The sequence below is a fragment of the Anopheles merus genome, chromosome 3L, assembly GCF_017562075.2.
Source record: "Anopheles merus strain MAF chromosome 3L, AmerM5.1, whole genome shotgun sequence".
NCBI lineage: Eukaryota > Metazoa > Arthropoda > Insecta > Diptera > Culicidae > Anopheles > Anopheles merus.
The window spans coordinates 19,464,608-19,479,802 of NC_054085.1; the positions used below are offsets into that span (position 1 = coordinate 19,464,608).

The following is a 15,195-nucleotide window of genomic DNA, read 5'->3' on the forward strand; positions in this document are numbered from 1 at the left end:
CTGATTTCGGGTAACAGTCCCGAAACCGGTATGGGTACAGTAGTACAGTCAACTCTCTCTTCTTTGAGAGGCGATGGGACTGTCTAATGAGAGGGGTTTTCAAATTAGAGAGGTTGAAAGTGAATGAAATATCCATGTAAAGAAGAAAGAGACAGAACATTTAATATGCAGCCTTAACTGTTGCTATAGGAAACTGCGAACAAAATTGCCAATTTGAGCATACATCATTCAATAACCATGGCAAGACCATACACAAATAAGAGGGATACAGATTTCAGAGGTTTTCCAAATTAGAGGAACAAAAATGTACTGGAAATCAAGGGACTGTGAAAAATGTTCAAATAAGAGAGGTTTCTCAAATTGGAGAGGTGTCAAATAAGAGAGGGTTCACTGTAGTTCCATGAGCAGGTTCAACGAACGGTATGGGTTCAGCATTAGTTTCCGGATCGATATGGGTGCATGATCAGATCTTAAGCCTGGGGTACATTGTCCATACTCGCTAGTGTAATTTCGATTCGATGTAAATTCGATTTCCACTAGCACATCTGACGGCGGCTGGTGGAAGCTTGTTTTGGTCATCAAAGGAATGGTCATGCCGGATCTAAAATTTAAGCAGTTTTTCCATCGTTTTTGGATGCAAACATTGATGAAATACTCGCATAACATATTAATACATCAATTACAAACCTTTTCCAGTCTAGTTAAAGTAGAAAAAAACATGAGAAAAAAACACATTTTCTGAAGCGGCTCCAAACTGTTTGGCAAAAAGCTTCGGTCAGCCGCCGCCAGATGCGCTAGCGAAAATCGAAATTGCACTGCACGAGTACGCACGATGTACCCCGGCCTTTACATCGGTATGGGTTTAGTACCAGCTCCAGGACCGGTATGGGTGCAGTCTCTGTTCCGTATGGGTTCTCGTGATTCAGTGATTGGTACCAGAGTAAGGGTTCCGTTTCGGGTACAGGTCAATTCATGGTTCGTTGTAAGTTCCCACCTTGTATTGGGTTAAGTAGCCGTGTATTTTTATGTACATCTCAGAGTAAAGGGAATCGACTTCAGAATCGCCTCCGGAATCGGCTCCGGAGTCGGCTCCGGAATCGGTATCAGCTCCGGAATCGGAATCGGCTCCAGCATCGGAATCGGCTCCGGAATCAGAATCAGCTCCGGAATCGGAATCGGTTCCGGAAATGGCTCCGGAATCAAAATCGGCTCCGACATCGGAATTGACTCCGAAATCAGAATTGGCTTCGAAACGGAGTCGGCTTCGGCATCTTTATAGGAATAGGTTTCCTACACATCTTATTTCAATTCAAAAACTAATTCTCATTCCGGAGCTAACTCCATTTCTGGAGTCAAGCCTGATTCCGTTACCGGAGCAAATTGTGATTCCCAGGTCGATTTCGATTCCGGAGACGATTCTGATTCCAGAGCCGATACCGATCCTGGAATCGATTCCGACTCCGACGTCGACTCCGGAATCGGCTCTGGATTCAACTCGGGAATCGGCTCCGGAACCAACTCAGGAATCGGCTCCGGATTCAGCTCCAGAATCGGATCCGGAACCAACTTCGGAATCAACTCCGGAATCGGATTCGGGCAGGTCCGATTCCAAGCTACCAGCTCTAGTTCCGTAATCAGGTTTAATTACCATTAAAAATTGTTTTAAAGTATTTATTTTTAAATCGCCGCTGCTCCATCAGGGTTAAATTGCAATCAAGCCTCAACTTGTCTACAAGTGACCGAACACACCACATTGCACACAACCCACTGCTTGTATGCGAGGCGAGCGCCGATACGAGAAACAACACCACGCGCGCGTTTGTTCACCCATTTTTGCAGCCGCGTTACCATGGTGAGGATGGAAAACCAAAACTAAATATTTTCACACACCAGCACTAAGGAGCAGTACAGCAAAAAAAGGGGGGAAAGAAGGTGTGTAAAAGTATGCGCACCACTCCGCGCCCCGTATGGCCTGCTGTGTTTATTTGTTATCGTTCGCGTATCGCATCAGGGTGTGCAGGTGTGCGCGTGTAGAAGCCCGTAGTACGGTCGGTCCCCGGTGTGGTGTAGTCCATCTGTGCCCTGCTGTGTGTTCTGCTGTAGGATTAAGGATTGTAAAGTGCAGGAAAAAAAAACGAGTCCTGTGTGCACCTTCTGCTGCACAGTTGTGCGCTTTTTTTGGGTATAGATTTATAAATAAAGCAACGAAGCGTGTTGTTCGCTTAAGACACGGGAAAGAAGACCCTTTGGCACAAACCAAAGACAGGGCGTGTGATTGAGTGTGTGTGTGTGTGTGTGTGTGTGGCTGTGTGTTTGTATTTCGCGTGTGTCCTTGCGCGTGGCTTTAAATAACCACCTCGGTACGGCCAACAAGCAAAAACAAGCAAAAACAAAAAAACTCCAAAATCAGAATGGCAAAATCTGCATCCTTCCTGTTTGAGGTCCGGCCGCTGTCGGCCTCGGTTAAGGCGAAACCCGTCCGCAGTGTCAAGAGTGCCTCGGCTGCAATGCGACCCGTTCCGGCATTTTCGATCGAATCGCTCCAGAAGAACACCTACGTAATGGGGCCACCGAAGGCACAGAAGCGTAAGTCGCAGCGTGCTTTCCCCTTCTGATTCGTGATTGTGCTAATTTTCTCTCTCTCTCTCTCTCTCTCTTTTTGCTCTTTTTTTCTAAAACGCCCCATCCAGAACGGTACATGATACAGCCGAAGGCGACATCGTTTCGGATGTACTACGAGCGGGGCGATCTGCCGATCAAGATGGAGTATCTGACCGGTGGCGATAAGATCGCCTGGACGGTCGACATCGACAAGCTGGACTACGGCCTGTATCTGCCCCTGTTCTTTGACGGGCTGTCGGAAACGCGCCACCCGTACAAAACGTACGCCCGGCAGGGTGTGCAGGATCTGCTGTCGCACGGCGGCGACAAGATCTATCCCGTCATTCCGCAGCTAATTATACCGATTAAGAGTAAGGGCAGAGGCGCTGCCTCGTGTCGGTGATGATTAGTTTAATTGCAATCGATCTTTCTCCAATTGGAAAATTTACGGTCCCATCATCCCTCTTCATCCAATTGCAAATAGCTCCAATTAGTATTCTGGGGGACTAATTTTTTTAATTGCTTCCCCTTTCTCTTCCTGCCACTCTCCCCGTCACAGATGCACTCAACACGCGCAACGTGGAGGTGATGTGTGTTACGCTGAAAATTATTCAACAGCTCGTCATGTCGTCCGATCTCATAGGGCCCGCGCTCGTGCCGTTCTACCGCCAGCTGCTGCCAATGTTTAACGCCTACAAGGTGAAAAACAGTAAGTACACTTTGTTCCATGAGGCTTATCCATGGGTGTTTTTGGTAGTGGTGGAGGTGGTGGTGGTGGTTGTTCCGACCAAACGACATCCAATGGGTGTCACTGTGTGCGTGTGTGAGTGCTATCAAAGCTAATTTATCGCACAAATTCATATTGATGTGACATTAATGGATTTCCATCGTGTTTGCCACTAACGCGGGAGGATGAACTTTCCATCAGAATAAGCTGAAAACGAAACACAAACAAGGAAGACGCCGCAATGTTCGGCTTTAAAAGTCATGTTGATCCGGGGGGCTTTGGCCATCATGATGGAACCTTGAAGCTGAAGCGGTTCAAGGTGTTTGCTGTAAATGAGTGTTAGAGAAAGCGAGGGAGGGTAATGGTGGGAAAGATAATTTCCTTCACTTACATTTTTCACCATTTACACGCAATTCTCTCCTCTAGCCTCTGTCGGTGTCGGTGGAGAGAATTTCCCGTTTTTTGCTGTTTTTTTTTGTTGGTGCAATCGTTTTGTCCCTGTTTTTGTCGGTCACTTAATGCACTAATGCGCACCTGACGTGTTGATTGCTTTGGTGGGGGAGTGCGAGAGCCTGACCCCCGTACTGACCTATCCATCCTTTATTCGTCTTTATTCGTTCACGTTTGTCGTTGTGGAAAAGAACGTATATTTTATTTCTTTCCTTTTTTTACAAAAAAAAAGAAATAAAATAAAATAAATTGAATGCATTCCAAGGCCAAGGCTGTACCGTTTGTATGCCGCTGGAATGCGATTATATCTTCCGCACATTATCGATTTGCTGGTGTGTGCAATGGAGGTGCCCAGTACTTTGTAAATAAATAATTAAATTCTCATTTTTTTTTAATGGAATGGTGGACGATTGTTAGCAACATGGCAATATGCTTGCCCCGGGAATAAATAGTAAAACTATTCCTAGTGATGTTAAAGTAGCGATGTTTTCAAAAGATAATTAAAATAACATGGAAATGAAAACCTTTTGTTTTAAATTTAATAGCGTTTTTGTGGCTTAAAGGATAAGTTCTACAAAGTTTTTGATACAAATATTTTAGCATTTATGATATTATTATTATTATCTTTATTTTATATTATTTATTTATTAATAATAATAATAATAATAATAATAATAATAATAATAATAATAATAATAATAATAATAATAATAATAATAATAATAATAATAATAATAATAATAATGATAATTATAATGATAATGATAATAATAATAATAATGATAATTATAATGATAATTATAATAATAATAATAATTATAATGAAAATAAAAAATATTAATAATAAAAATATTAATAACTGTTATTGAAATAATTGTTATTCTTATTTATATTACTATTATTATTAGCTTGATAATTATTTTTATTGTTTTTATTTTTATTATTGTTATTGTTGTTATTATTATTCTTATTAATATTACTATTATTATTAGTTTGGTAATTATTTTTATTGTTTTTATTTTTATTATTGTTATTGTTGTTATTATTATTCTTATTATTAATATTACTTTTATATATTATTTTCTTTTATATTACTATTATTTTTTATTGTTATAATATTTATGATTATTATTATTATTATTATTATTATTATTATTATTATTATTATTATTATTATTATTATTATTATTATTATTATTATTATTATTATTATTATTATTATTAGTATTATTAATTTTATTAATAATATTTTTTTTATTGCTGTTATTATTGTTATTTCTATAAGCACTATATATTCATATTCTTATAAGTAATTTTAATAGCAATTTCTACAGGCGTCTAGCTTGGACTAAAGACAGGCATTGGTGGACATTGGGCAAAGATTAATGTTTTATTTTTGAAAATGTTAACAGTTTTGATCCACTTCTACTCATCTTTTGCATTTTTATGCTTCTTTGTGGAAAAGATGAGGGGATCCCCGTTTTACGAATCAAACACTTTCGGGGCGGTTCCGTGATGCAGTGGTCAACTCGTACGACTTAAACACATGCCCATCACGGGTTCAAACCTCATATGATTCCCGTAGCAAGGACCGAGTATCCGTCTGCGTGGTTCTACTACTGCTGTTTAGGTCTCGAAAGGCCGGCATAGCCTCATAGGTCGTCACGCTCAATAGAAGAAGTGTACGATCGGGTTTTGATATAGCTCAGTGACTTATTATCCAAAGATAGTGAAACGTATGCCGTTGAAAGATACGGTTTATGTTCAGAAATCTAGGGTTGGCATTCTATGGAACTTGAATGACATTGTTTCGAAAAGTTGAGAAGACTTTGGGTTGTGCATGTCTATCATAACTTTATTGGTAATCAAAGGAATGTACTTTTATACTCATTTTTAGTGTCTTGCAATCTTCTCATTAAGTTGGATTGATCTGGCGTGCACGGGTCTAATGATGGATGTTGTTGTGCAAAGAATGATGATTTCAAAGAGTACCTTTTATTATTATTAGCAGTCGATTGTATGATTTTCTTCGAAAGATGCCGTGTTTAACAATGCATGGCTACCCTTTTACTCCGAAATTAAAACATTCATTCAATTTGCCTAATGCAAGCAGTAAATAATGGCATTAAACACGATATTGATACTGGGCAGTTAATTATACAGCCGACTTAAAAGCCAGCCCTGAATGCATCACATTAAGATCCAGTTTAATTGCCCGCTAACCAACCAAACCCATTGGCAGCAAACCTTCTCCATCCTCCTCACGAAGTTCCTGTAAAACTTATCAACTATTAATGACAGCCATTTTGTATCATTAATTCTACCGATTTTTGTCTTTCTCTCTCTCTGGCGGCTCCTTTCAGTCAACTCGGGCGATGCCATCGACTACGGGCAAAAGAACAACATGAACGTGGGCGATCTAATTGACGAGACGCTGCAGGTGCTGGAGCGGCACGGCGGCGAGGACGCGTTCATCAACATTAAGTACATGGTACCGACGTACGAGTCATGCTATCTGAATTAACCACACACCACCCAGACCACCACCACCACCCATCGATCGATCGGGATGGTAATGGAGAGAGAGAAAGAGGCGAGAGTGACCGATTTATAGTTGAATTCGCTGCCTGTCTGCCTGCCTGCCTGTCCACTATTAATGGTAGTGGATCGATTCGTAGAGAAATAGCAGCATGGCGTTGTGGAGTGCGGGTGTGTGTGTGTGTGTTTGTGTGGTAAGATGGATGGAGCAGTGCTGTGTGTGGCTTAATGACTTCGATTTCGATATTGCAGGACATTCTCACGAAAGGCGATCAGCGGAGTCGTTTGTCAAGTGTCAACCTGTTTACGCTGAATGATGGTGGAGGGGCGTGATAGGTGGTTCGGAGTTGAGTTGTGCTCACACACACAGACACACATACGTATAGAACGTAGCATATTGTGCCAAAATTAGAGTAACGAAAATATCGATTCCCGTTGGACGCCGTAAGTCTTATAAGTACACACAGGACGCAGCGACGATCTGCGGCATTTTCTTACTGCACAGGGAAATTGAAAGAGAAAGAGAGAGAAAGAGAAAAAGGAGAATGATTTGTAGGGGGAACTAATGGTCCGGAAATCGCCTCCGGATAGGATGGCGGTGTAGCCAGTAGGTAATACAATGTGTTCTTTTAGGTTAAACAAAGCTAGCAGCTGGAGAGTTATACTGTTTTCGAAGCTACACAATTACTATTACACACTAGCAATGATTACACTACATTACCACTATTGAATATTACAAGTTACCACACTGCACAACAGGCAGCAACGAAGCAGCTCACACATCGTTTCATGCAGAAGTAAGAGAAAGGTTGTCTGATCGGATCACCAAGGTGGCTAGAGATAGAGTACAGTTAGGGTATATGGGTTTGATTTTGGTCGCCATGATGGATTTCTATGCAGACGGACGGGCCGACCTGTAGTAATTTATAAACCTTGGGGTGAATAGTAAAATGGTGTAAAGTTTTCAGTCTCGTAATCCTTTTAGTTTCTCGGAAATGCAAAGCCATCCTAATTCTATTCCAATTTAATTTCGATAAAAACCCTCAAAAGGCATTTTACATGTATTGTTTCAATAATTTAGCTCTCTCAATGTTTTGGAAGGTTTCCATTTATTTGGTTGGTTGCAAGGTAGGCTAGATAGACTACAGGAGAGTCGTTAGTTGTGATGTGCTCTCTCGAGCGCACCCACGACTCCGGTCCGACTCCAACTAGTGTTAGTCCAATTCTGACTTCAGCAAAATGGAACCGCCCGGAGTCGTCGGGAGCCTTCCGGAGTCGTCTGGAGTCGTTCGGAGTCGTTCGTAGTCGGAGTCGTCTGAAGTCGTTTGGAGTCGTCCGGAGCCGTTCGGAGTCGTCCGGAGTCGTTCGGAGGCGTCTGGAGTCGTTCGGAGTCGTCCGGAGCCGTCCGGACTCATTCGGAGTCGACCGAAATTGGAGTTAGTCGGAGTCAACAGGAGCCTTCGTGCTTGTGATCAGACATTTCCTTTCGTTGTGTTTTGTACAGGCTTTTGTTTCGAAGGGCGACCTCGGCCCGACTCCAGACGACTCCGGATAACTCCGTCTGTAGTCTATTCCGGATAAATCCAGACGACTCCGATCCATGACGAATTCGAACGACTCCGGACGATTCCGAACGACTCTAGATGATGCAGGGCGAACCTACCTTCCGGAGTCGATTCCGAATTAATCGGAGTCGGATCGGAGTCCATTTCGGATTTTTGCCAACGTTACCCATCCCTAGTCGTTAGCACTGATTTTGGTAGCCAAGATGAATGAATCCTATGGAGATTGGCAGATGGGGAGTTATGGTTGCTAAGGTCTTTGGACTCCCTAGAATGAAGATTTGTCAAAATACTCTGTACGCGGACGGACCTGTAGTAATTTATGAACCTTGGTTTGTTGGCATAAACCCAAATGAGATTTAAAGTGCATCTAAATTACAGAAAGATAATGTTAAAAGATACATATACCTACTTTTTTGTTGGTTTCTTCCAAATAAAACAAAAACTCTGGCTGCAGAGTGCAGGGCTGCAATCTCTGCTACTAGTCACAGATAGTTCATCCATGACAGAATTGATCCATACAAGTATGCAACCCATGAGTGGTATGTTGTTAGGTCGCGCAGGGCCCTTAAGAATAGAGCAACAAACGGGCAGATAGATAAATCAATCCATATTAACAAGTTAGTTCAATACCCTGTTGTCGATCCACTCATGCTCAATACCCGGGAGAGCTTTAAGATACGTGTTTAATACTTTATTAATTTACTTTAAATTTAAAAAAAAATACTACAACGAACACTTTGATTTAGAAAATTAATTTAAATTACAAAGGAATAAAAAATCAGCAACAAATGTAAATCTAGTTAATGTAAAACGCAGGAAACAAATTTATAAAACTAAACTGTGGCTTTTTCCTTTCATAAAATCCTGTCTACGGTAACATACGGAATTATTTTGTAACGGAAACAGTTCTGGTTAATATGTAATAAAAGCATCCCACGGAGAAGTCGTTGCAGTTTGACTGAGTCGATTTTATCTGAAATGAAAAACCCCAACTGTACGAAAAGAGAATTTCTCATTATCTCTCTTAACTTATTGCCAAAACACAATTTTTACTTTGAAAATAGACATCTCGCTGGATCGATTTTATTAGTTGTGTATTACATTATCCTATTACATTTATCCTTTGTTTTCAATCTTCCCCGTTCTCTTTCGCACTAAAAAAAGGACAAAAAAACGGGGGTAATAATAAAGAACATTTTCATCCCCAACACTTTTTTTCCCCTCAGCCCCACGGGACAACAAATAGCGTCACCTACGCGCATACACACACATACATATACATATACATTCTTTAGCAAATACTTGCATTTTTTTAATATTAACATGGCTAAAAGGGATAACAAGTCAGTACCTTTTCTGTAGCGTGTGTGTGTGTGTGTGTGTGTGTGTGTGTGTGTGTGAGTGCCTGTTTCACTTTAGGGAGGATATGCGTACAAAAATAATGGCTTCTTTTCATTTCTTTGTTCTTGTGTTTACCCTTTTCCATACACACTTAAGAGCGATGTTGAAATGAACACATTTTAGATTGATTATAACATATTGATTCTAAATAAATAACATCCTGTGCTGTACCCCCAGTTGCTGCATCTGTTCTAGGTCCAGTGGCGGCCCGGTCTACTCCTGTTTGACAACAAAACACGGAATCTTCTGCCTCTACTTTATCACCTTTATAAATATCTTCTCCGCTTAAATCTGGTTTTGTTCAGGAAAATTGTTCGAAATTGAAAATTATTTAGCAAACGAAAGGAAATTCAAAAGGAAACGAAGCTCCTCCTAATGGGTTAATTTTGAGGTTTATAAACATTCTTCTCTAAACAGCATCTCTACACGGTGGTGCTCGCGTGACACGCGTGGGTGCATTTACATTTTGCTACACAATTTCTGTTCTAGCTTAACAACGGCCTGTTTGACGGCGGGGTGCACTTTGTGCTAAAACCTCTATCTGATCGTGAAGTGAATTAATGCGTCGTGTACTAAAACGTCTCTGCTATTAATGTTTTGTTTTCTCCTTTTTGGAAAGATTTTTGTTTGCTGTGTTTTGTTTGCTGTTGCTTGTGATGTAAATAGCAAGTGTTTTTTTTCTTTGTGTTTGTGTGCAGTGTAGCAATGGTTCTATCACAATGTCGTCATAACACGCCTTTTCTCCCCCTCTTCTGGTCATCATCTAACCCTGAAAGCAGTGCAGATGCTTTGGGTTGTGGTCGGGCATCTGCTGGAAGTACTGCTGGCACAGTTCGTTGAACGGTTTCGGACCGCACAGGCAGCAGTAGGTGGCGTACAGCGGTGAATCCTTTGTCGTCAGCTGACGGATGATGTCCGGCGTCACTCGCCCGTGGACAAGGGTTGAACGGTTTCCCTCACTGTCAGTAGCAGCAGCAGCAGCAGGTGCCGTTGGTTCCGGTAGTTCCACTTCCGATAAGTAATGCTTCAGGGTGAATCTGGAGAAGACAGAGAGGGATGGTGTGAAAACGATTTTATTAAGTTATATCAGATTGGATCCGGTTGACCGAGAGAGAGAGAGAGAGAGAGAGAGAGAGAGAGAGAGAGAGAGAGAGAGAGAGAGAGAGAGAGAGAGAGAGAGAGAGAGAGAGAGAGAGAGAGAGAGAGAGAGAGAGAGAGAGAGAATTTGTAGGGGGAAAAAGAAGAATAAAAGGTTTTTGTTTTCCTTTCAACACTGCTAAACGTTCCTATTTGCTGAGCGTGTTTAGTGTGAAAAAAGTTATTTGCTTAGATTCCATCAACCAGACAGCAATAACCTTTTACCAAATCTGAGGGTGAGTGGGGAAGACATTTCCCAGTTCAGTGCTTCTTAGTACGGTTTAGCAGATGCCGCTGGAACAGTTTTTTAAATAATTTACACATATATTCCAACTGTTTTTTCTGACGTTTTCTTATAGGATTTTCATATAGTAATTCGCTTGTAAATTCATTTCCAACATTTTCGTCCCTCTCTGGTCTTCTAAATCATAACAACTTCTTTTGAATCAGACAAGAACCATTTCCATCAAGTTGCATCAGCTACTCAAGCTCTACAAACGAATAGTGTTGCCTGATGAAGCAAACAACCATGGAATACGTATGTAGCGACATCTAACGGAGAAAAATGAAACTTATTGTTGCTATTTCTGATAATTTGTTAGGCGCACAATAGTTTTATGAGTGTAACTTGACAAAGCTTTGGATTACCATTACCTTTTTTACAGGGTTTCGAATCATATAAGGAAATAGTTCAACCACTTATGGCAATGTTGCAAATGGGTACAGGAATGTTGCAAATGGGTAGGGTAATATTGCAAGCACACTGTGGAGCTGTCCTCAGACTGTGGGTGCCGCTGTAAATACCTCAAAACATTTTCGTTAATTTTACTACCTCATCATGTTTAATTATGGCTTCGCAGCAGGATTTATTTAGTTTATCATGTGTTCTAGTGATGGGTAAAGTTGGCAAAAATCCGGAGTTGACTCCGATCCGACTCCGTTAAATTCGGAATCGACTCCGGAAGGTAGGTCCGCGCTGCAATATCCGGAGTCGTTCGGAATCGTCCGGAGTCGTACGGAGTCGCCCGGAGTCGCCCGGAGTCGGAGTCATTCGGAGTCGTCCGGAGTCATCCAGAGTCGTCCGGAGTCATCCAGAGTCGTCCGGAGTCGGAGTCGTTCGGAGTCATTCGGAGTCGTTCGGAGTCGGATCGGACTCGTGGGTGCGCTCCATACAGCACATCACTAATGTGTACAGCTGAATGGCACACAAAAACAACTCCAAATGATGTTTTTGAAAAAACATCATCGGTATCAATTCGAAGCTTTTTACACCGGCACCCACCCTCTGATGACAGCTCCACAGTATGCTTGCAAAATTCCCCTAATCGATTGCAATACTCCCCTATATAATTGCAAACTTCCACACCTTGCATGCAACATTCTCCTACCGATTTGCAACATTCCCCTTCCGATTTGCAACATTCCCCAAACTGATTGAACTATTCCTTATATGATTCATGTATGATTCGAAACCCTGTATGTTTAGTTTATTAAAGACAAACAAGAACACGACATAAATTATCTAACTTAGGGTTAAGGTAGGTAACCTGTCATGTTATAGCTAGGAACGGTTCGCTGTATCCAGCGGCTGATCTCATCAATATGTCAACTGCGATGGCGAAGAAGTATCGAGGGCACACGCCAGGCAGATGTTGATCCTTTCTGATGAACTAGGAACGACGAATTCGTTTTTTTATGTATTTTTAGCAACAAATACACATTGATTTATCCTTAGAACTGTGTTCCAAAGACATCGGTCAGTTCCAAAGCCAACTCTGTAAGCCAAGTAGAAAGCAACGCGAGAGATAATTTGGCAGGGTTGTAAGTCCTCTCAATTGATCGCATTTTAAAGTAAAGGCTTGTAAACTTTCGTTGTTTCGTTGTCTCTATTCTCTTAATCGTCGTAGGTGCAGTACCGGGAACCATAATACCGAGCAGTACACTCCATGGATGAACGCACAAGACAAGTAAGTAATGACTAAAGACATTCGACATTACCTGCATTTACGGAATTGTTGAAATTATTAAATCTTCGGTAATCTAAGGTAATGGAATATCAAACTATAGTCCAGCGTAGCACCTAGATCACAAACTTCCTACGGATGATCCAACACACTGCCTAACAACGAATACTTATACTTGATTGCGTTGTTTAAGTTTAAGTGAGATGGGTGTATCATTTGAGGATATTTAGTTTGAAAACGGCGATATTTTGTATAGACCATACTGTTGACGCATTTCCATTGAACAACTATGTAAACCTTAGGCCTGCTGCAAGAGGGTCTTGTGCCTTCGTTCATCAATCCGTTAATCTGTTATCGTGGATATTAATGGCAGACACTTTCACGTCATCTTGCCACCATAGCTTGACCCTGTAATATCCCCGTCTATTCTTGTAGATTCGTATGCGTTTAACATCGCTACCGGATCCTGGTGAGTTTGATACGCTGCACAACAGTGGAATCACCATACAATTTGTATAGCTCGTCGTAGCTTAATAGCATAAAAAACAAAAAAAAACCTAACTTAAAAAAGAGCTCCTCATACATTCGCCATTAAATTCAACTGCACTGAAATAAATTTGCTAAATATCATTTAAATTTACGTACGCATTCGTCCAAAAAACTAAAACAGCTTTTTCCTTCTCAACACAACACTATTCAGATGCAAATTCTCTTCCAAAACGGAGCAAGGAAGCAAATTTTATACAGCACCCAACGAAGCTCTACCTCGACCAGCACACCAGGCAGCAGTAGCAGCATGTTTGAGCTCCTTGCTGGAACCATTTCCCAACAGGCAGACAGACAGCAAGACCAGGCTGACACAGAGGCTGCAGATGATATGTTAATTTAATTTCTAGCACTGACTTAAAATAGAAACTTTCATCCGGCCCAAACCCCGGACGACCCACGTCCGGTCCAGGTTTCACTCAATTCGATACGCCGCCGCCCGCCACCGAGCCACCCGAGAGCGGTGGCTTTCCATGGGAGTTGGCCGGCTCCGAAAGGAAGTGTACGCTCAAGTTAGATTAAACGTACTTGCCTTGCACGCTGAAGAGCGTCGTAATTTTCCTCGGCTACCCACAAGCTCCGACTGCCAAGACAAGAGTGCCACCGCCAAGCAGCGTTGCTTCATCATCTGATCGATCGTTGGGCACCGCCGCGCACAGAGTGTGCGAGAAACGAGGGATCTCGCTTTTCCTCGCATGCCGTAAATGCTAGTCACTCGACGATGATGATGCAGCAAGCGGTATTACTTTACGGTAGTGCAGCGTCATCGGTGCGCTACGTAGGAACGTAGTGCAGTGGAGCAGGGTAAGTTGTGGGCAGGCAAGAGCGGCAAAAACCGCTTTCGTGGTGGTGGAAGTTTCATAAACAATTTCGTTCCCATAAAGCAAGCAACTAATTAATGCGAGCCAGCAAGTTCAGCTTCTCACGGAGTCGCGGAGTAGTGCACGGCGGTGGCATGCAATTCCTGTTGGGATGCACTGCGTCTATGCAGTTGAGCAGAAACTGTACAAAAATCGATGGATCGTTCTCACAGAAGTGCACATATGCAGCATGTATGCAGGTGGAATAATGAATGAGTAGTCACAAATGTCTTTTACATCGAAGTTTCAGGGAATATAATTAATAAAAGTTACATTTAAACTGGTCATTTTTTCTTGGCTATCAAGCATCATAATTTCAACATCAATTTGATAACAAAAATACAATAAATTTCACATTGTTTTTTGAAAGTCTTCTTCTTCTTAATGGCTTTAGTTAACTGGTGTTTTCAACCATCCTAACTTTATCGACTGCATTATTTTATAAATTGTTTTAATTTCGAAGAATAAATACCATTTAGACAGTTATTTCTTCATTCTTTCAGGATGTTATTGAAAGAATCGTTACGTTATTGTTTATAACGTTACCAAAGGAGAATAATTAATGTTCAACGAATGGTGTTTGAGCGTATCCAATTGACATTTTCGAGCACGAATAACCGGGAATTCGAGCAAATTCCCTTAAACTGGAGCCTTAAACTTCCCTTAAACTGCACCAGGTTTAAGGGAATTCAGAAAAAGTCCTTTAAAATCAACTATGATGCGGCTTTTTCGTTACTTTTTTCTAGATTTGCTTGGAAATGATGTTTCCTATCGTTATAGTGGGTCATGTAGCCATTTTATACTTAAATAATATCGATTTTTTATAAAATAACGTCACACAAAATTCGATTTTGTTTTTCATTTAAAAAAAATCAAAGCTACGAATGAAAAATGAGCTCGACGGCGTCGTCCATCTATAGAAGAAAGTCTAATTTACGAACACGCCAAATCTTAGCGCTTTCAAAACACTTGATTACACACAAATCCACAATTTCAGGCGTATCGAGTACTAATCAAGCAGATATGGAAAAAACATTATCGAGCAAATGTCACTTGGGTATTTAGTACTATAAACAACTTTTGCTGAGCGCTGTGAAAATACTGTAGGTAAATATTGAGGACCTTCACAATTCTAGTCAGTTTTTTATGTGGAGTTTGACAGTTGGAGGCGAAAATCATGTAAACACTCCATACAAAACCACACACAAAACTAGCCTGCAATTTTCAGTCTAGAATCTAGATTATTCTAGCCTCAGAGCTAGAATTAGGTTCAAGTACCTGCTCGAAACAATGGCAAAACAAGGTGGTGTTTACATTTAGGGCCCTGTCTGTGCTTCGCCGCAAACGATTTTATCGCACGTGCTGTCAGACGCTTTTTGGATTCATATTGCGATTATTTGATGATT

The 15,195-nt window shown here is 41.2% G+C and overlaps 2 protein-coding genes across 5 annotated transcripts in view; one reads left to right on the top strand and one right to left on the bottom strand.

The window, feature by feature from the left end:
- The first annotated feature begins 1,539 nt into the window (after nucleotides 1–1,539).
- LOC121598512 (parkin coregulated gene protein homolog) lies at nucleotides 1,540–6,304 on the top strand. The gene is made up of 4 exons (XM_041925475.1): nucleotides 1,540–2,586; nucleotides 2,691–2,972; nucleotides 3,161–3,310; nucleotides 6,142–6,304. The coding sequence occupies exons 1-4, from the start codon at nucleotides 2,412–2,414 to the stop codon at nucleotides 6,300–6,302; spliced, it is 768 nt and encodes a 255-aa protein (XP_041781409.1). The 5' UTR covers nucleotides 1,540–2,411; the 3' UTR covers nucleotides 6,303–6,304.
- Nucleotides 6,305–9,243: 2,939 nt separating this feature from the next.
- The window catches only part of LOC121598507 (cytochrome b5 reductase 4), a 58,475-nt gene continuing 52,523 nt past the window's right edge, over nucleotides 9,244–15,195 (bottom strand). For all 4 annotated transcript variants that reach the window (XM_041925463.1, XM_041925459.1, XM_041925461.1 and 1 more), the window contains exon 6: nucleotides 9,244–10,319. In XM_041925463.1, coding sequence (XP_041781397.1) covers nucleotides 10,046–10,319 — 274 coding nt within the window. In that variant the 3' untranslated portion in view covers nucleotides 9,244–10,045. The remainder of the gene's footprint in view (nucleotides 10,320–15,195) is intronic.

Excerpts from the sequence above, each read along its gene's own strand:
- LOC121598512 (XM_041925475.1), top strand. The coding sequence starts at position 2,412 with ATGGCAAAATCTGCATCCTTCCTGTTTGAGGTCCGGCCGCTGTCGGCC. Across the intron at positions 2,973-3,160 it reads GCTAATTATACCGATTAAGA|ATGCACTCAACACGCGCAAC; the intron begins GTAAGGGCAGAG and ends TCCCCGTCACAG. Across the intron at positions 3,311-6,141 it reads CGCCTACAAGGTGAAAAACA|TCAACTCGGGCGATGCCATC; the intron begins GTAAGTACACTT and ends GGCTCCTTTCAG.